Source organism: Ailuropoda melanoleuca, chromosome 3 (assembly GCF_002007445.2).
Source record: "Ailuropoda melanoleuca isolate Jingjing chromosome 3, ASM200744v2, whole genome shotgun sequence".
Taxonomy (NCBI): domain Eukaryota; kingdom Metazoa; phylum Chordata; class Mammalia; order Carnivora; family Ursidae; genus Ailuropoda; species Ailuropoda melanoleuca.
Window position 1 is genome coordinate 115491029 of NC_048220.1, and position 22049 is coordinate 115513077.

Here is a 22049-nt window from a genome sequence, read left to right on the forward strand (position 1 = left end):
AGGCTGAGGAAAGAGGGCTGACAAATGGCGACCGTGAGTAATGGAGAATCTGGCTTAACTGAAAGAGCATGTCCCATCTGAAGAAAGAGAGTTGCACTCCAACAGTCTTCCATAGACTTAGAAGTGATAAGTCTTTCAGTTTTTAAGATCTGAGAATCCAGATTCTTATGTAAAATTTCCCAACTTTGAATGAAATCCCCCTTTTAAATCCTGCTGTGACGGAGCTTTCACTATTGTTGGAAGTGCACACCCCCCCCCATTGAGTCAGAAGCCCATCCCCCGCCCCACTGGGAAGGGCTTGGCTTGCTTCAGTAAGTGATGGTTGTACTTCACGTCTAACCAGAGCTTTCAATGCGTCACTAAAGCCTCCGATTCCCAAATGACAGATACACGGAGCAGACCTGAACCCTGACGGCAGCCTGAACCAGAGCCGCCCCAGCTGACCTGCGGATCCGTGAGCAAGGAAAAAAGATGTTTGTTGTTGCATGCCCCGGAGACTTCTGGGGTTCTATTTTACATAGCATTATTGTATCTGAAATCTGAATAAAACATTTGGCCATAAATTTAAAGAAAAAATTAAAGCACGGGGATGCCTGGGTGGTTCAGTGGGTTAAGCATCTGCCTTCAGCTCAGGTCATGATCCCAAGACCCCAGGATCCAGCCCAGCACTGGGCTCAATGCTCCTTGCTCAGCGGGGAGCCTGCTTCTCCTTCTGCCTGCAGCGCCCCCTGATGGTGCTCTCTCTTCCTCTCTTTCTCTTTCTCTGATAAATAAATAAATAAATAAATAAATAAATAAATAAATAAAATCTTTTAAAAAAAGAAAAAAATTAAAGCACAAAACACTCTGATAACTAAGTTTGGCTCACAGGTGTGTAGGTTACAACCTTCATTACTGGGCATTTTTTGTGGGGCATTCATAGTGAGTGCACTTCCATTTAAATTTCCTGTCCCCCTTGATGATGACATCTAATATCATCCAAAACAGAGTAAAAAACCTAATTTTTTACTTGATGATAATCTGCCGTTTTATGTCAAATCTCTTCTTCTTAAAAATAAAAGCCTCTTGTCCAGAATCAGACTATGGGGAGGTCAGTCTATAAAGTCTGCTGAGTCATCACCAGGATAAGCTAACTCACGTTTCCACATCTCGTTCCATATATAAACCCTACGAAAGTAGATGGCACCCTTGAGGAGAACTTTGAAAACACTACTCCCAGCACTGGCTGAACTCTTCTGAGTTGTGTGCAGCCAGCAGGAGCAGTCTCATTTAGCAGCAAGTAGATCATTCAAAATCAGATGCAACCTGAGACCTGGGTAAGGAAAGATGTTCTGCCCAGAGTTTATTTCTCTCAATATAGGTTTTGTTTCGTTGTCCTGGTTGGTACAAAGGCTCACCAATATCCGTGACAGGTTCTGCCAGCCCTCAGTGAGACCCTTCTTCTCAAGACAAACATGAGTCGCCACCATCCCCACATGCCAGCTCCCAGGGAGGAGAACAAAACCAGAGATCAACCTCCTTTCCTTCTAAAGGCATGACCAAGAAGCTGTACAGAGCATTGTTGCTGCAAAATTAACAGGCCTTCTAGAATTTCTAAAAAAAAAAAAAAAAAAAAAGGAAGAGCCCAAACAAGGACAGCGGCCGAGGATACACAATCTTCACAGAGTGCCCCAGAGAAGGAATGTTCAATACAGGGTGTATAGGTTTTTTGTTACATCAAGAGTTATGAATCATCACTACTAAGGACATTTGAGAAAATTACAAACTTTATCTTATGCTTTTACTATGTGCCAGGTCACAGGCTTCAGAGGTGTGAGAACAGAACATAGGGAGACTTTTATCTCTAGTCTGAAATGTTTCTTTTCGTTCATTTGCTAACGAAGCAGATGTACAATGTGAGCTGAGTGAGGGCAGGAATAGAGCCCCTGCTTTGAAGTTCGGTAAGTCACTCTGATCTTGGTAAAAGTTTAACTTTCCTGGGAACCTAGAAGCAGGGCCCACAGACATTAAAAGTTGAAAATGTCTTGTGTCAGCCCCTCTGCTCACATCTTATTGTCCAGAGCATTGTCACGTGGTTCCTTAGTGGCAAGGAAAGCTGGGGAATGTATTTTTTTTTAAGATTATTTGTTTGACAGAGAGAGAGAGAAAGAAAGAAAGAGCACAAGCAGGGGAGCAGCATGCAGAGGGAGAGGGAGAAACAGGCTCTCCGATGAGCAAGGGCTCGATTCCAGGACCCTGGGATCATGACCTGAGCCAAAGGCAGACGCTTAACCAACTGAGCCACCGAGGCGCCCCTGGGGGATGTATTCTTTACAGACCTATTGTTAGGTCTACGGGAGAAGAGACTATGTATTTAAGAGACAACTCAGGGTTGCCGTAATATGCAGCTAGAAGGGAGACATTTTAACAAGTTTTAAAACCTTGATCCACTTTTAGTCAGTGCATGTGAGTTTATAAGTAAACCTGTCTCCACGTACACTTCTTTAATAACAACCACTTCCCCCCTTACTTCCATTAAGGAAATATTGAAGAAAGATATCTAAAGAAATAAATTTAAAACATGACGTAATTTTAGACTGCCTGAAATGGCCAATGATCGAGGCTTTTCCTTGCTTACCACATGTTTAGTGTTGGGTAAACTTCATTTTGAAATGAAAGGGGGTGAATTTCACACACGATCCTCAGGCAGATGACCTGTATGTATGCCTGAAGTGGTAGTGATTATCTAGTGAGGGCCATGGCAAGGCACTTGGCTAAGCATGGAGGGTGGAAATGGGTAGCGAAGGCCGCATGGTCCTTGTCTTTGTGGAGAGAAGACAGACATCAGTCACACAATCACACAAATAGAAGCACGATTACAGATGGATGGCAGTGCAATTAAAGTTGATACAGAGTGCAGGGCAGTACCCTGGCCACGGGGATATGAAGATAAACAAGCCCTTGGAGAACACAAGAAAATTCTTTCGCACTCTTCGCACCAACTCCGTTTCTCTTTGTGTGTCTTTCGTTCTGAGGAGAGACCTAAGGGATTCCCCCCAAGAATATGCTACCCAGAAAAGCCGCTTATTAGCTTCCAGGCAGCACAATTCCACCTCTCAGAGCACTCTGTTGATACACCAATTAATTTTCCTCTAGTCTAGTTTTCTACCAAAGGATCTTCATAACCTGTGCGAATAATAGAAAACAGCTCAGGGATGTGTTTGTCTCAAACCATACTCTCTGCTTCTCTCATGGAAGTCTTGTTGAGTTGCCAAAATGATAATTGATCTCATTAAAAGCATCCCAGCAGTCAGTGCTCAGCAGAAGTTGAGGAGGATGCTGGGAAATTGCCATCGTGATGCCAAGATGCTAGGTCTAAATTAAAAGAGGCAGGTTTTCCCTGATAGCAGATTAAGGTACAAAATAAAGTAACACCCCTGGATTATCTATTATCCAGGATTTTTTAGAGAGCTGTGGTTTCTCTTTTCATTCTACACACAAATTTTTAAAATTTTATCATTACTATCTTGTGACTACTCCTTTTACAAAGTCCCACTCAAGACCCGCCACCTCCTAACTGCCCCCTTGGTCACTGCTGCCTCCTTCACCACATCCAGATGCTCCAGGATAGCATTCATTCAACTCTCAGCTCTGCCTTCAAGCCCCCGGAAGTACCCTGATCCTGTTCTACTCCTCAGTGTTCAGCAAAATAAGGCAATTTTTAAAAACTCAATAATTCCATTTTCTAATACACAAGCACCTGCTGGTTTTAATAAGAAAAATAGCAAAGGGGATGATTCCTGAAGTCAGGAGATGTAAGTTGTTAGGCCTGTGGAAGACGTGGTCTAGTCAACAATAAAAAAGGGTTAAGAGGAGGTGTCCTCCTTTACTTTGTGGGGCTTTGATGAGATGAACTACATGAAAACATTTTGAAGATGACAACACTCTATAGGACAAAGGTGAGCGAATTGGATGTCTCCTGAACACACTGGATGTGGAATGTCTTAAAGACTCTGGAAATCTTGTTGTCTTCCTAACTTTACACCTCCCTCAAATCTCAATATAACCTAGTTTATCGTGATCAAGAAGCACTTTTACTGTTGTTCTTTTAGATTGAGTATTGGGTCTCCAAATTCCCTCTGACAGTACACGGATCTACCCAGTATAGGTAACAACTGAACCTCAAGGGTAGACCAGAGAGACAGTTACCAGATTATTCCATTTTGTTTTTTGCCAAATGGATGGGATACCTTAGAGAATGAAATATAACATGAGTAAATTTGGACTGAAGAGAGAAAATTCAGTTTGAACTGAAATGAAACTATTTATGTGCTTAGGTAGAACATAGGAGGATAGAAATTAGGATTGGTTCCAAATGGGACATGTGGAGGCACGTAGTGTAGAGAAACTTTATCTACTTAAACCACATGACTTAAACGAGACAATAAGAACCAAGCTTGCATATAAAAACTAAATTTCTTGGGGCACTTGGGTGGCTCAGTTGGTTAAGCGTCAGCCTTCAGCTCAGGTCATGATCTCAGGGTCCTGGGATTGAGCCCCAGTCAGGCTCCCTGCTCAGTGGGAAGTCTGCTTCTCCCTCTCCTTCTGCCTTCCCCCCCACCCCACCACTAATGCTCTCTCTCTCTCTCAAATAAATAAATAAAATCTTTTTTTAAAACACTTTCTTTCCACATCCCTTTCATCATATCCTCTATGAGCCTCAGTTTCCTTATTTGTGAAAGGAGAATAATAATGCTCACCTATAGTTTTGTTGAAGGATTAGATACTAAAATAAAGAAAAGTAATAAGATACAGTGTCTTGAATTTTATCGAGCATATATGTAATAAATACTTTCCTCCCCTTGTATTACCTGTGAAAGTTTACTACTTAAGGTTTTTATTACGGGTGCAGAAGGAAGAATTAGCATAAAAGGGAGAAAGCAACATTTAAATTCTCCCTCTGGTGGGATTTTTCCTCCCTTCTTTGGGAACTAGAAGGCCTAGAAAGTTCATGTGCATGGTTCATGTAATAAAGGAGAAAACAAAGAAGATAAGAAGGAGCAAGGGACCCTAAACATTGTGTAAAAATATTCAAAACTTGAGGGTGATAAGGCATGCACGCATGAAAGGACACAGAACTTTCTGGGCTATGCTGGAAGGAAGGAAGCATATACGGGAAAGCGATCCAATTGCTGGTGGAAGGTTCAAAGTTATCAAACAAAAGAGATAAGGCAGGATGACCCATTTCAGTGCACTGGGAGAAATTGCAGCTGTGGTCCTGAACCTACCCTCAATATTTAAGAATTTTGAAAGAATGAGAGAAATGCAAAACAACACAAATATTGCAGAGACAAAAAGTCCTAATTTTCAAAAAGGAAAGAAAGGTGGATCCTGAGAACTAAATTTAATATCCCCAAAAACGTTTAAGGTGGATTAGTAAATATGTAATTTATAAGCTCTTGGAAAAGAAAGATATGATTGCCAAGAATCCTTCTGAATCTCTCTGAATAGCCTTGATTGATATGATTCTTAGACTCATTAGGAGTACCATAAAGGCTATGTTTTTATTTTGACTGAGCACTTAACAAAACCCCTTTCAGTGGTGTAGTCAGGAGAGTGCACTATGTGATGGATACTTACAGAAAAATCTCTAGACTTACTGACGATCAATGCTCAAACAGCTGGTTCCTCAGTGTCAGTAAGGACAGAATAATCTAGAGTCCGGCTGCAGATTTCAACCCCTGCTTGATCTTTCTTGCCTTTGTCTGTCCCATCTTTACAAACTGACTCTTCACGTTCTCCTAATATGCAGCCTTGAACCGGTCCCCTTTCCCAAGCCAATCTTGACGAAGCAAAATATACATCGAAAACTTCCCTTACCCAGAATATGGGAACTCGGAATTAAGTGAAAATTCTAGTGCTACTCCCCAGATATCAGGTCCTTAGTCTCAATTCCTGGGGGAAAAACAGTATTTTACTCACTGTCTTAGTCAGTTTAGGCTGCTCTCACAAAGTACAATAGACTGGGTGGCTTATAGACAGAAGAAATTTTATTTCTCACAATTCTAGAAGCTGGGAAATCCGACATCAAGGTGCCAGCGTGGTCAGGTTCTGGTGAGGACCCTCTTCAGGTTGCAGACTGCCAACTTCTTGTACCCTTACATGGCAGAAGTAGGAAGAGAGAACACTCTGGAGCCTCTTTTAAAAGGGCACTAATTCCATGCATGACCCAATTACCTAATTTCTAACAATTTGAGTTGCGTCAAAATGGAAGAATCTATGTGAAAGTGGTAAAGTCCTTGCCCCTGGAAGTTTTCCAGCAAAGACCAAGTTGCCACCTGCTAACAACTGGAAGGAGGATGAGGAAAAGGGCAGGAGAGTCTATAGTAGGGCACCTATCAGCCTAAAGGACCACCTAACAGCGCCTCCAACTGTGAGATTCTGTATTACTCCATCCGTATTACTCCATCACTTACCAAAGAAGGAGGGATACTTCACAGGCATTAGAAAAACATTCGGACAAGCCTGATACTCCTCCTGCAGCAGAGAAAGCTGTACCTAAAACAGTGCAGTCAGCGCAAATTGAGACAAAACGGCCCTTGTGAAAATTGTTAATTCAATCGCTAAAATAAAACTGTCTAAGTGTGCATATGGTACTCATTTAATAAATCTTTAAAGTGACACTTCCTGACAGGAAGGGAAATATTTAAGTGCCAACTTCAGAACCACAAATCTGTCTGAATACTATAACTTGTAAATGAGATACTTTGCCAACATGTAATGCAAATACGATATACACACATGCGCTTTTTAAAGAATTCTTCCTTACCATGTGTAAGTTTGCCTTTCTAAGGCAAGTGTTCCTAACTGAAATGGCATGGTATTGCTGTTTTTAAGTATATCTTCTTTTCTTTAATACCATTTTTTTCTACTACATCGATGTTTTATAAACAGGGGTAAATTTAATTACTCTAATAGAGCCCACATGTTGCTAAGCCATGGTAGATAGTATTTTTTTTTAGTAGATTTTGCTTTGTGTTAACCTTAATACCATATGCAATATAATGATCGCATGACCGCTCAGATGACCAAAATATATGTGTCATATACATCTGGTCTTCACCCATGGTTCTTAGTTCACAGCTCTCCAAACCCTTGGAATTTCCTAGGTGTTGAGAGACATAAAGGTGACTTTTGCTACGTTAATGGGAGGTGACTTGGGGCAGGGGGCTGGTTGCCAGTACAGCCCACCGTGTGATTAGTGGGTTGGAACTCTCAGTCCCACCCCCAAAACCTCCAGAGAGGGGAGGGGGCTGGAGATGGAGCCCAATCACCAGTGATAAATGATTCAACCAACCATGCTGATGTAATGAAAACTCATGGCAACCTAAAAAGGCAGAACTGGGAGAGCTTCCGGCTTGGGGCCCACACAGAGATGCTGGGGGTGTGGGGGCCTGAAGAGGCATGGAAGCTCTGTGTTCCTTCCCCATGTCCTCCCCTTTACCTCTCTTCCATCCGCCTGTTCCTGAGTTATAGACTTTTATAAGAAACCAGTGATCTAGTAAGTAAAATGTTTCTCTGAGTTCTGCGAAACCCTCGAGGAAATTAATGGAACCTGGGGAGGAGCTTGTGGAACTGTAGCCTGTTGGTCAGAAGTGCAGGTGATCTAATTCCAGTTTGTGACTGACCTCTGAAGTTGGGGGATCAGGGAGCAGGTCTTGTGGGACTGAGGCCTCTACCTGTGAAATCGGATGCTCTGTCTGGGTAGAAAGTGTTAGAGTTGAGTTGAATTCTCAGACTCCGCTAGTGTCCAAGAACAGCTTGCTGGTGTGGGGAAGCGCCCCACCCCACCACACACACCCCCATGTCAGAACAAAAGATCATGTTTAGCATTTGTTTTATTCCACCAAAAGCAAATCTATTCCAAATAGCACGAGTCAACTATGGAGATTTTATTGACTGTTCGGTTAGGATACAGAAAAGATTTACATCGTTCTTTACACAGAAATCAAATTTATAAAATCCCAGTTAAAACTGGAGATTAAAAGAAACTTAAAAGGATATCAACTAATTGCAACAGATAGACCATAATCGGTTCATACTAAAGCAAATGAACTCAAAAGATAAAATGACACTATGAGGAAATTAAACTCTGAATATTTGATGATATCAGGAAATTATTGTTAGTTTTTTTTATAATAATGGCACTATGCTTACTTTTTCTTTAAAGAGTCTTAAATCTTTCGTTTTTAGAAAAGCATTCTAAAATTTTTGTGAATGACATCATGCAATGTCTGGGATTTGCTTCTAAATAATCCATGAATGGGGAAACTGAAGGGGATATAAAGGAAAGAAGATGAAGTCTGACTTGATAATTATTGAAATCGGTGATGAAAACATACATAAGCATTCATTATACAATCATCTCTACTTTTATAAATGTCTGATATTTTCCATACTTTTAAAATAAAAACAAATCTTATTTAGACGTTTCTCTTCTCTCTGCAAAGTCCTTCTTCAACTACCAGCTATCAGATTTTCCTGTTTTACTTCATTTTCTCTCTAACTCCTGTATTTTCTTAAGCAACTCAACTCGCAAACAGAAAAACAAAAGCCTTGAAAGCTAACCACGCCCAGCCCTTTAAAGAACACATTAAAGATTATTAATTACGCTCAGAGTCTGTCCCTTGAGATCTTGGGTTCAGGCCAAAACATCTGCTTAATCATCTAATCTAATCTAATTGCATTTCTCCTTGTATATCATGACACTAGAATTTTTTAAACAAAGAAACTGTATGACCGTAAGTGTTGTCATCTCAACAGCATTAAAATTTAGGTGAGCACACGCATGTGCGTGCTGTATGCCCAAGAGGCACAAAAACCCAAGTCAGTGAGAGTGGAAAAATTAATGATTTCGAGAGCTTCTGAAATAAATTAAATAATAAACGGTAAAAGTGGACTAAACCAAACAAATGAGGACAATGATACGAGGTATAGTCTCCATTTGAATTTGTCTGTTATACCCTAAACTAATTTTATCATCTTGCCTTCACTTTCATTCACTATTTCTGATTTACATAAAGCCAGCTCACAAACACAGAAGGAAAATGTTATCAAACATAGGAAATAAATGGCTCCATGTGGCTCCCACAGATCTCCAGTCATATTGGGGTTTATGGCAGTATCGTCTACCCTTACATATTGGGAACATATTAGGATTTTTGTTCCGGCAGACACTCTGGACTATCTATCCAAAAGATCCTCGTAACCCCTTTCTTCCCTGTCACCCTCTATTGAGAGGCATGGAAGCTAAAATACATGACTTCCCAGACTCCACTGCAGTGAAGAAGGGCCAAATTCTTACCAAGAAAAATGTGAATGGGAATCATTGTGAATGCCTTCTCTTCTCAAATTTAAAATGTAGGACTATGGACCCCAGGAAACAAACTGAGGGTTTCAGGGGGGAGGGGAGTGGGGGGGGGGCAACAGGGCGATGGGTATTAAGGAGGGCATGTGATGTGATGAGCGCTGGGTGTTATACATAACTGATGAATCATTGAACACTACACCAAAAATTAATGATGTGCTATACAGTGGCTAACTGAACATAATAGAACAAATTTGTTTTTAATTAAATGTAACGTCTTACATGGAGAAAGCTTTGTACTCTTCTGCCTTCTTCATTCCTGGAATGCAAACATGAGGTTAATAGCAAGGCCATTGCAACTAAAAGACCAGAAACACATGCTAAAGATAGTAAAGCAGGAAAAGGAAGAACCTAGACCCAGAATGATGTTGCTGAACAGCTGCTTTAGTTCTGGCTTCCTGTCTCCAGATGGATTTTCTTTTTTTTTTTTAATGATTTTTTTTATTATATTATGTTAATCACCATACAGTACATCCCCGGATTCCGATGTAAAGTTCGATGCTTCATTAGTTGCGTATAACACCCAGTGCACCATGCAATACATGCCCTCCTTACCTACCATCACCAGTCTATCCCATTCCCCCACCCCCCTCTCCTCTGAAGTCTTCAGTTTGTTTCTCATAGTCCATAGTCTCTCATGCTTCATTCCTCCTTTCCAGATGGATTTTCATATACGAACAACAAAACATTGTATATTTTAGCTAATGTTAAGAGGGTTTTCTGGGTTTATTTGTTTGTTTTGCGAGGAAACATATTCCTAATTTACCCACTCGAGTTCCTGGGAGCAAGTGTGTGGCAGCCATTCTCAATACAGAAACAACATAAATAAATGTAACGATGTTGGCAAACTTCTGCTCCTGGCAAAGATGAAGTGACAGGGATTGGATTTACCTTTCCACCTAAAGTAAGTGAAAGAACAGACATAATGTAAGACACAACAGTTTTCAGACACTGAACACCGGTTCATGCAGGACATTGGTCTCTAAGAGAGGGGGAAAAGATGAAGTTAGTTCCAGTGATTGCCCAGCCTTACTTCCTGGAGAAAGTTTCTAGATACAGAGCTGGGAGTCCAGACAGGGCTGAATGGATAGAGTCATTATGGCAGACCACGGGGCGGGGCGGGGGGGGGGAGCGGCCAATGGAAAAGCTCTGGAGATCTACCGAGTACTCACCCCCAGTCTGCAGCTAAGAGCTGAATAAGGCATACATGCAGGGAGAGGAGAGACTGGGGAAAAAACCACGCAAAAGAACAAAAATAATGATGCCCAAAGTCCACCCAGGCCTAGGAATCATCCATATTTTTCAACCAGCCAGAGTGGAAAATTCATAACTCATGGGACAGTGATAGTACTCAGAAGAATATCACCTGAGTGATAGGGCCAAAGTAGCCCTTCATTAAGGTTGCCTGGTCCTTATACTTTATAAGACAAAAGAGAAAGCTCAGAAAGGATCAAGCTATTCCCCAGTAACTGAGCTGTGTCACAGAACAAAGTTCAAAAATACTCAACACCCAACAAAACATACTTCACAATGTCTGACATCCAATGGGGGGAAAAATGTAAAGAAGCAGGAAAATATGAATCATTGAACTTTACATCAAAAACCAGGGATGTACTGTATGGTGACTAACATAATATAATAAAAAAAAACATTAAAAAGATAAATAAAAATAATAAATAATAAATAAATAAATAAAATCTTAAAAAAAAAAGAAGCAGGAAAATATAGCCAATGAAAGGAATAAAAAGAATCAAATAGAAACAGACTTAGAAATTATGTACTTTAGGTTGTAAAGAGCAAAGAACACAATCAGTATATTTGCTTTTATAAAATTCATATACTACCAAGAAACAGAGAAGATTTGGAGAATATCATTTTATGAAATATAATACAAAAGAGAGAAATGCTTAAGAAGTAATTAACATGTGGGTAATTAACAACTGAGTAGCTGACAAGTAGACTGATTATATCATCAGTAGGATTATTTCATAAAGAGTCCTGGAAGGGGGCACCTGGGTGGCTCAGTCGGTTAAGCGTCTGCCTACCAGCTCATGATCTCAGAGTCCTGGGATGGAGACCTGGGACAGGCTCCCTGCTCAGGGGGAGTCCGTTTGTCCCTCTGCCTCTCCCCCAACTTGTGCTCTTTCTCTCTCTCTCTCTCTTTCAAATAAATAAATAAAATCTTAATTATAAAAAAAGTCCTGGAAGAACACTTTCTCTTAATATCAGAAACCATGATCTTTTTTTTAAAGATTTTTTATTTATTTAAGAATGAGAGCCCAAGCAGGGGGAGAAGCAGAAAGAGAAGCAAACTCCCCACTGAGCAGGGAGCCCGACCAGAGCTCCATCCCAGAACCCCAGGATCGTGATCTGAGCCGAAGTCAGATGCTTAACTGACTGAGCCACCCAGGTGCCCCAGAAACCATGCTCTTAAGACCAAGATAGACATAAAGCTGCTGGAATAATTTGGTCCGGTTAGTCTGCTTTTTGGTTAAGCTGTAAATACAACAAGAACAAGACCAATGCAAACACAATAACAGATAACAATAGCAATACAACAATAACAATAACAATAACAGATAACAATAACACCTTTCCTTTGTATGTCCCTGGGCAACTAACCATTTTACAGAACTGAGGTTTAGAGGAAGTAACTTTATTGCTATATATCTAGTATTTATATCTACTTTTCTGCTTTAGTGAGCACAAAATGCCGACATGGGCTCCAGGTTCATCTCCTTGAACTTCTATGCTCTTCTCTGTGCATGATGGGAGCAGATGAAGAATTACATGTATTAACACTAGGACCAGTCAAGAAAGTCATGTTTTGTTTTTCAATCCTTGATCCAAATTATGGTCTTATGATTTGCCTCCTTTCCAACAAAAATCTCAGTTAATATTTGAGTGCTACTGGTAACCAGAAATTTTATTATTTGAAACTTCACCTAATATTTTTTTTACCATCACTTCTTAACTAAAATGTTTTCAGTTTCATTTAATAAGTTCTTAAAAAACTCATTGAACATGGAGGATTCTAAAAATCTCTGAGAGTAACATGACTATATACACATTTTTATGGCACATCTTGAGGTCATCAAAACTATCAAAATCATGAATTAGAAATGCATTTTTAATCTTATAAAATTGATCAAAGGACAACAGAGAAGCGTTTCTTTTTTTTAAAAAAAGTAAAAGATTTTTCTTTCTAAACATAAGATAATCACCCAGCAGTAATAAAATTGTTTTTTAATCCTTAAAAATATAATACTGTTGGCTGTTTATTCTAAGATTTATTTAGGCACTTATGGGGCCCAAGTAATTTATTACAAAAAGCTGAGAGAATGAATGTATCCTACTTTGTATTACCTAGCAGCCATTAAAGCTGAATTCCTCAATCAAAAAATGATGTTCACAGTAACATGACCTGAGCATCTAAGAGGTAACTGACAGTTAAAACCTAGACCTTCTAAAAGGTCTGAGAAAGGCTGAATGAGCTCCAGAACACAGAAAGTTAATTCCCGGGATGCCAGACCACTAAGGAAGGTCTTCAGAGGTCAAGAGCTCCCGTTGTTTCTCTCACTACTCAAATTATGAAGCCAGTCTATGTTCTTCTCCCGACACCTGTTGGTTGCAAAGCTAGATATGCCTAACATGAGAGGTATTTGGGGAAAAATTTGCTAGAAAATTACTTGTCTGCAAGGGCTTCAATTATCTATCACTTGAAAATGAACCATTTCATAAATCCATCTGAAAATTCCCTCTCAAGCTTAAATTCTTAAACTCCTGAATTCCTAAAGGGATGGCTTTTTTTTTTTAAGATTTTATTTATTTATTTGACAGAGAGAAGCAGGAGGAGTCGTGGAGGGAGAGGGATAAGCGGGCTCCCCACTGAGAAGGGAGCTGACTTGGAGCTCGATTCCAGGACCCGGAGATTGCGACCTGAGCCAAAGGCAGATGCTTAACAGACTGAGCCACCCAGGCGCCCCCTGAAGGGATGACTTTAAAACCATATTCTCAATTTAAAAATGCAGCATGCTTAGTAAAATTTCTACAAGTAGAAAAAGCAAAGAAGGGTAAGAGAGACCAGAGAAAAGGAGAAAAGAGGACAGGAGAGAGTCAACAGGAAGGAGAAAGGAAGGGAGGCAAGAGAAAGGAGGAAATGAGAGCCGCGAACAGGACAAGAATGTTAGCTCTGTGTAAAATTATCATCTAATGTTTCTTACCTTTTATACACCACAGTGTACGCGATTAGGCTTATGTCTTAAAACTGAAAAAAAAAAAAAAGCAGGGCCTAATTTCATTTCAAATATATTTTATGAGATCTAATACTTCATTTAAAGAAAAGAGGGATTCATTTCAAAGTTCAAAGGAATTGTACTCTAAAACTATTAAACCACAAAAATGTAAATTTCTATAAATTTTGATACTAGATAGATGATAGGTAGATAGATAGATAGATAGATAGATAGATAGATAGATAGATAGATATTCTCCTCTAGCTTTATATTTTGCCTTTACTGTCTTATTAATATTCCTGCCTGGTAACACCTCATTTGGGAACACAGTAGTTCTGGGATTAGGTATTATGACTTGTCAAGTTAGATTGAAAGGGAATGGTTACCATACACCCAGGGAGATTCCTCAGTTCTTTAGCAAGCTGAATTTGAACTCCCTTGCAAACAAATGTCTAGAAACAATACTTCATTAGTTAGCACATTCCATCCTATTAACTTTGAGAATCAGTGTTTAGCATGCTTCTAGGGTTCAGGAGACATCAAACCCATACTGTGTTGACCTAGTGTAAAGAAAATTTGGAAATAATGGGGAAATGAAACAAGGTGGCCCGAGGAAAACAGAATAAAGATGACAGCAAAATTATTGTTTTGAAGTTTGACTTTTTAAAATCTATCTGCAATATTGCTTTATGAAAAGACAGATCGATGGGTGAATTTACTTTATCTGAAAGAATATTTAGCAAAAAGATGTGTTTTGATTGCCCCAGTAAATTACAAACTCAATATAAATCTATCATCTCCTAACCTCCCTGATCTCTATGAAATCAAGGAAACCCTGATATACAGACATTCAGAAAAATCATTTGCTACCATTCACAAAAAGAGTAAGAAATTGATTATGGCAATTATCTAAATAGCTATCTTTCTTATTATTGATTCTACTGCACATTGTTCTTTAAGATTCTAAGAGCATGTAATTTGCAATGTCTTTATTTCCCTACAAGGCATTAAGAGTTTCAGCCTACCTCAATACCTCTCGGACCCACCAATTTTCACCCTGTTCTTCAGGGGTGCGCAAGTCATGGCACTGGAGATGAGCAACTGCCCTTCTTGCCCAACCACAACGAACGCCCTTCGAATAACTGCTAAATTTTCAATTATCTGCTAGTGGATGATGGGGCAATGAGCTTAGACAGTGTTTCTCAGACTTTAGTGATCCCAAGAATCACTAGGGGTTCTCATTAAAAACACAGATTTCTGCCCCTCATTCCAATTAACCAGGCCTGAAGTGGACCTAGGAATGGACATTTTAAGTAAGGACACCAGGTGATTCCTGTTACCAGGCGCTTATGGACACATTCTGGGAAATAGTGATGCTGACTTGGGAAGCTCAAAATGTTCTTAACCAGCAGCCTACTGAGGTCCTCTATGATAAATATAATGTGAAATAATCTGGAAAAAGAATGATGAATTAATTGGAAGCATTTGACCTATGAATCTGAAATAAACCTCACCAATGAAGGAAGATAACTGGAGAAGCAGCCACAGATAAGAATTGTCATGAGCCCCTTCCCTTGGCCCCTTTCACATCCAGACCTATAGACTCCTAACACTCCCTTCCCTAACACCTACCACATTAATATTCAGCCAGTCTGGGCGTACATTGAAAACTGTGGTCATATAGATTTAGGGTTGGGGGCATTGGGACCAGATTTAGGTCCATACTAGTAAAGTTGAAAGCATTATAGCTAAGAGGTGTGGATAAAAAACGATTTGAAAACAGGAAGAGAGAATGGAATCAAAGAAAAAAGCCTGAGCCTGGAGAGAGGCCAAGACTCAGACTGAGTGAATTGTAGAGGGGGAGTGGGGAACAGGAAGGGGAGGCAGAGAAGGCTTTGGCTTTGCTGCTGTCAGTTGGACATTCCATTCAACTGCCCCTGGTGGGCATTCCGGTCCACTGAGCATGCCCAGTTTGCGTGACTGACTTTCACCAAGTAGAACAATCAACAAGATCACCATAAAGGCTTTACCAACACCAGGCCAGTAAAGTGACCACTGAAAACCATTCCCAAATTTGTGATCAATGGACCCAAGTTTAGGGAGAGGAACTCCTTTGGTCTACAAAAATGCTTTGAGTCCCAGTCTCTAATTTCTTCCTTCTCAGATACTCTGGTCTCCACCCAAGGGACAATATTCGGTGAGATGCAGCCATTTTGTTGGTCAGCAGGAGCTCAGAAGCAAGAAAATGTCATAGTGGTAGAATACAGCATCATCCTCCTCAATAGCAGTCCATCGCTGGAAGCTTCCAGATCATTGTGCCAATCAAGTGGAGGAGGGACTTTCCTTTAGAGAAGCTTACGTGAACCTTTTGTGAGAAACTTGCCAACTTGCTTGTTCAATTTTTTAGCCTTACTATTTCTGATACTTAGGTGCTGTCTCTTAGAGAGCCTGAAACAGCCAAGACATGACTCAAGACACGGAGGAAACTGTAGGTGAGCATCATGGGATCCTGAGCAGCTAAGTGTTTTGTGTCTGTGCGATTATATGTTTATGTGGGATGGGGGATGGTGTGAGTCGTTGTGGAGGGTCTGTGCAACTTAAAAGTGTTATGGAAAGGTACGCTAAAGTAAGATTATTTCTCTCTACTCTCCTTCTATTCCAAAAGAATAAACCACATTGATTATAAAGGGGCAATGGTAGACTAGGAGCCTGAGAGATGATAAGTGTTTTACCTTCTTTGAAAATACATAGTCTACCTGAGGAGAAAGTGCCTACAACACAAACAAAGATGCTCTTTTATTTAATCTTAAATCCTGAAGAGTCCTTTGGAAATATTTTCCCCCTAATTTTCAAGCATGGTTGACTATCTGCTTTGCCAAAAAAGACTGTGCTAAAGGGGTCTGTGGCTTGATTTGGAGACTCACCTCCAAGGGTTTCTCTCTTATCAATTTGCCATGTGGCCTGAATTGCTTAATTCCTTTGACTCACATACTTTTTTTCAGTTTTCCAATGAGCTTTATCCATACAAGTATGCCTGGAAAGTGCAAGTCAAACTAATTTAGATCATTATCAGGAAACAGAAGGTTCCATGAGCTTGGGACCAGAGGAGGGACCTGCCAAGGCCAGAAGGTTAGACAGAGGGAGACAGAGTATGAAAAAGAACATGGAGGAGGTACTGAGGGGGAAATGAAAGTAAACAGCTATATCACACCATTGCCTTCTCGTGCTCAAGTAGGGTGGAAGGGTTTCAGCTCATGGCATCTGAGAGCTGCGCCTGGATAGAGAGGATATATAGGGTGATACCTACATGACAGGAGGGATAAATAGGAATGTAGCATCTTTTTTTTTAAGATTTATTTATTTATTCGAGAAAGAGAAAAAGCACACGCGGGGGGTGGGGGGCAGAGGGAGAAAGAGAGGGAGCAAGAGAGGGAGCCGCATGTGGGCCTCCATCCCAGGACCCTGGGATCATGACCTGAGCAGAAGGCAGACACTTTACCGACCGAGCCACCCAGGTGCCCTGGAATATAGCATCTTTCATCTTCCCCTTCACCTTTAATTCAGGTTTTGAAAAAAATACTAAGTATCTGTTATTTGCAAGTATGTCAAGTATATGAAGTATGAATAAAACACAGCTCCTGTCATCAAAGAACTAATGTTCAAGAAAAACGGGGTTCGGGGGCAAAGAGAAGTCAAGAGAAAAAAAAATTTCTGTAACTATTGCACAGGAATTAATAGGAGACCATTTCAGCAGAGACTTAATTCTATTTTTGTACATTTTAGAGACTTTTGGAGATATTAACCTCACTCTAGGCATGCTGAACATAGAAGATAATATTAGTAAGGTAAGGAAAATAGGAAAAATCTCTTTTGCATTTACTTTTCCTAGTGAAATTATTGCAACATTTCCTATACCTCCTTCCTTGACTTGATTTCTTCTTTTCTCTCTGGCTTCATACACAGCATTCAATCTTCCAAAAAGTACCGTTATAATGGAAATCATTGTAATGTTTAAACAATGATATTTGGCATTTAAGGAATCAGAGCATCCAATTCTGGAAGCTAGCAAAAGAATACCCCTTTCTATAACCTGATCCAGGCAGGTGTGGAAAGAGGGGGAGGCCAGACTTAGAACCATGCAGATGACAGTCTCCTCCAGTAGGAGCTGAGAGTTCCTGTGAAACCCCCAAAGATCTCCCCTACTCATCTGTGATGCTGTCCCATGGTTACAGATTTATGTCTCTGGGATGTGAAGGCTTTTCTGGCTCCAACAACCTTTTGTAAAATAACAACAGCTACCTCCAAGGGACACTTATCTGAAGCAGCACCTGAGATGCTTTCCAAACATAGTGACTTGTATTTTAGTCACCCCCACACATTTATGGGGTAGGCATGGCTGTTCCCATTTCACAGCTAAGAAGAACGAGACCCAGAGCAGGTACAGGACCAGAACACAAGCCTCTGACTCCAAAACAAGCCATGATCCAGGGCAGCCTCCCTGGGAAGGACAGGGTCTACACCTTTATCTCCTTATCCGGTGCTTCTCAACCCTGACTGCGTGTTAGAACCCCTTATGCAAAGGGAGTCACCTCCCACCTTCAACATGGGCACGGTACCTTGAAGGCAATATGCTTGAGGCTGTTGGGCATTTCAGAACCCCAGTCTCTCATCTATCAGAGGCCATGGAGCCACCTAAGAGATTGAGAAGAGCCCCCTCACACAGCACCTGGTCAAGTCCTTTGATCCCGAGGCTGCAGCTCTGTCCAAAACAATTCACAACTTTCTTCTATAAGGCATGAATAAAGCCCAGGGCTTATAAATCTCCCTTAGGATCCAGTTTCATAGCTTTATCAGCCTGTTTGGGAATCACAGGGTGTTTCTTAATACCATAGTCACTTCCGGGTGGTAGGAACAGTGGTTTGGGCAACAAGCATTTCCATTCCCCTGAGTGCCCTACTCCAGTGACTTTCAAGACTTTGATATGTTAAGTAGCCTACCTCCACCTTCAATTAGATTTTGTCATAGTAATGTAGTCAGGTTAAAGTAGTTTTCAGTAAGTTTTCAACTTTGCTTTACATATAAGCTTTTGTCTCCTGAAGTTGCATACTATGTTTGGGAAGCCCCAATTAAGATGTATAAAATCCCCCAATAGGGAGGGCACGTGATGTAATGAGCACTGGGTGTCATAATATGAAACTGATCAATTATTGAACACTATATATGAAACTAACAATGTTATATAAGTGAGCTAATTGAATTTAAATTTTAAAAAAGATGTATAAAATTCATTGTGAAGTAGAAATACATTGCTCATTTTGTTGGTGCTAATCATTTGCACTTCATTTGATTCCTTTAGTTTTGCGAATCAAATTCTGTGTATACGCTTGTATGTTCACAGGAAGACATTTATAGCCATCTCACTTCCATCATTCAGAATAGTGACATCTTGGATGACGCAATGGTCCAACGGTTGATTTATTATGCTTCTAAGGACATGAGAGACAACAATGTAAGTTTGATCCTTAATGATGAATCAATGTCAGGGTCACAACTGATCTTTAAGTGACCCAAATACACCCGTGTAGATATTTATAAGCTTTTCCCACATTGCTGTCTGGATTGCAAATCACTTTCATTTGTTCCTTTGTGATAACTAAGATATCATTACAGTACTGATTATTATTTATCCCTTCACAGATAGGGAAACTGAAGCAAAGCTTAAAAAAGACTTTAGAGATAATATTATCCATTCCACTTTTAGATGAGCATGTTGATGCTTGGAGAGATTTTTTTCAAAATAACACAGCTATCTATTGACAGAACAAGTAACTAGAACCCAGTTTTCTTGTTTTCCATATGAATTATTATCTCTTCACGTGCCTACTTAGCTACCTATGATAGGCATTATATCTGAAAAATTATTTGTAGAAATAATTTGAGTTCTAAGGTGTTTTCTTCCAGAAGGGATTCTTACCTGCCAAGGGTACTAACAAACTATGATTAATTTCAGGACTTGAGATTGGGGTGGGGGGCACTTCTGTGATTCCAAGTTGGACTACAGTCCATGGAGGGCCAAGTGAACCTTTCAGTTAAATGCAGCCTTTTGGAGTCTTAGGCCAAGAGATAAGAAGTGGGATGACCGGGGCCTTACTATTTGTTGGTCCTAAATTCTGTCTATTCTCCCAAAATAATGCAAAGCAGCCTCAAATATAGGACTTATCTCTCTGGATTCCCAATCTTTTCCAGATCTCAATTTAATAATTCATTCCACCCTATACTGTGATGTTTTTATGTGTATATTTTCTGATAGCTTCTCCAGCTCTTTTTATTTTCTTCAGCAGGAGAGTCGATTAAATTTATCTAGTTCAACATTACCAAAAGCAGAAGTCCCTCCAAATATCTCCAGTATCAAAGATAACTAGATCAGGACAATATTAAAACCCAAAAGTCTAGACTCCTGGTCCCATTTCCCTTTCACCATTCCCTTCAGTCTTTTAACCACAGTGATTCATTGCTCATACATAAAGCATAGGTCCTGTGTTCATAGTGCCTGTTCAATTAGCAAGAAAACGTATATTGACCTCAAGTTTATAAGAACTTTATCAAAACCTGGTTTTAAAGTTCTGTACTTCTGCTTGGCAGCTAACAAGCCCCACCCTAGAGACTTTTCCCCCTGGGTTTGTAACAGCCTGTTCTTTCTATATCCCAAAGTCAGGGAAACTTAGAATATTATCTAGACTATTACTTCTCTGCAAACTCCCTCTGTTCTTCCTCTAGTTGTTGTTTCTTCCTCAGATCCTCAGAGAAACCAGAATGCTGGCTGGTGAGGTTTTGGTGTCTCTTGCTGCACATGATTTCAACTCTGTGATGTATGAAGTACAAAGTAACTTCAGGATCCTGGAGCTCCCAGATGAATTCATCGTGCTTGCTCTGGCTGAACTGGCAACCAGCTACGGTATGGAGGAAGTAATCTCCACATTTTCCTGGGAAACATCCACCCTGGCTAAGTGTCTAAAACCAGATGGGTGCAAACAGAAGACAGGAGAACATACTTCCTTTCTGCCGTACTAAAGAGTATCAATAGTGGGATTTAGGCAGACGTTTCTGAGTGTAGATGAGCCCGCCATTAGTCCCCGCTGCTCTGGATTTCGCTGGACTCTCCCACCCTCACCGTCCCTTTCACCTGGCTTTGTGTTTGCAAAAGCCCTTTTTCCACAAGGCATGTTCTGCAAACCACTGAACACTTACATGAAGTAAGCGTTTGTTAGGATTGTTTTTCTACAGCACTTTATTTAACAGATATTTATTTATTTATTTATTTTTATCGAGCATCTATTACCTGGAAGAGGCCCTGGGGATGCAGCCAAGTTCTGGTGGGAGAGATGGACATTAATCAAACAATTATCCAAATAGGCAATTGCCACAAACAACAGGTACAGGTGACTTTGTAGCTAGCACCTTGCTTTAAACCAACCACTCCTTGATTCTCTAACTACAGCCACGCGTTATGGCAAAAGAGGGATAGAGGAGAGTGTCTTCCTGCTGCACCTCAACCGTCTCCCCAACACAGCCTTGAAATGCTTCTCTCTGACGTGGAGAATCACAGAACTCCCCGGTGTGAGGATAATGCTTTTCTCCTCTTGTGCCCCTCTTGGCAGTGTCCCAGAGCATCCCCTTCATGATGATGACCTTGCTAACCATGCAAACCATGCTCAGGCTGGCTGAAGACGAAAGAATGAAGGGAGTTTTCTGCATTGGTGGGTATCTCTATGGTTTCCTCTTGGCTAAGACCAGACTCTGAATTGAGCAAATGTTTTATTTTTCCTTTCACTCTAGTTCTGTTCTTTCTAATAATAATAGCTTCCATTTATTGAGTGTCTACCACACAGAAGGTTCTCTGCAGGGACTTCCCTCTCTCAGTCCTCAAAGCAATTATAATTCTTTCTGTCTCGATCCTCAGAATAAGGTCATTACTATTACCACCACCACCACCCCCTGCCATTTTACAAATGAGAAACGGAGGGTCATGAAAATTAAACAATTTCCTCAAAGTGGTGACAAGCCTATGTGACTGTGGTCTGTACACTTTCCACTGCCCTAAGTAACCTCTATTTCTGCTAGCCTCCTTCTGTCATTGGATCACGCTTTCCCCATATTGGTTCTGGGAGCTCACCAGCTCTGAGCAGTAGACTAAATGTTGGCATCACTTTACAATGCAATGTTCTAATAACGATAAGCAATCAACCTAAGCAAAGTACAAGCAATCATAAAGTTAAGGAAAACAGGCAAACAAACTGTGGGTCACAAATTCCCTCTACCCCCACACTGAAATACATCTAGAGTAATCTAGAGTCTACAGAGAAGAAAATGCCCTGGAACTCCAGGAAAAGCACATAGAGCACAGTGAG

General features: G+C 40.5%; 1 protein-coding gene across 1 annotated transcript in view; it reads left to right on the forward strand.

Annotated features, from left to right (window-relative positions):
• Window positions 1-15614: 15614 nt before the first annotated feature.
• MROH2B (maestro heat like repeat family member 2B) overlaps window positions 15615-22049 on the forward strand; it is a 57145-nt gene continuing 50710 nt past the window's right edge. Inside the window, exons 1-5 of the mRNA XM_002922607.3 lie at window positions 15615-16133; window positions 17425-17486; window positions 19040-19150; window positions 20437-20596; window positions 21300-21398. Coding sequence (XP_002922653.1) covers window positions 16106-16133; window positions 17425-17486; window positions 19040-19150; window positions 20437-20596; window positions 21300-21398 — 460 coding nt within the window. The 5' untranslated portion in view covers window positions 15615-16105. The remainder of the gene's footprint in view (window positions 16134-17424; window positions 17487-19039; window positions 19151-20436; window positions 20597-21299; window positions 21399-22049) is intronic.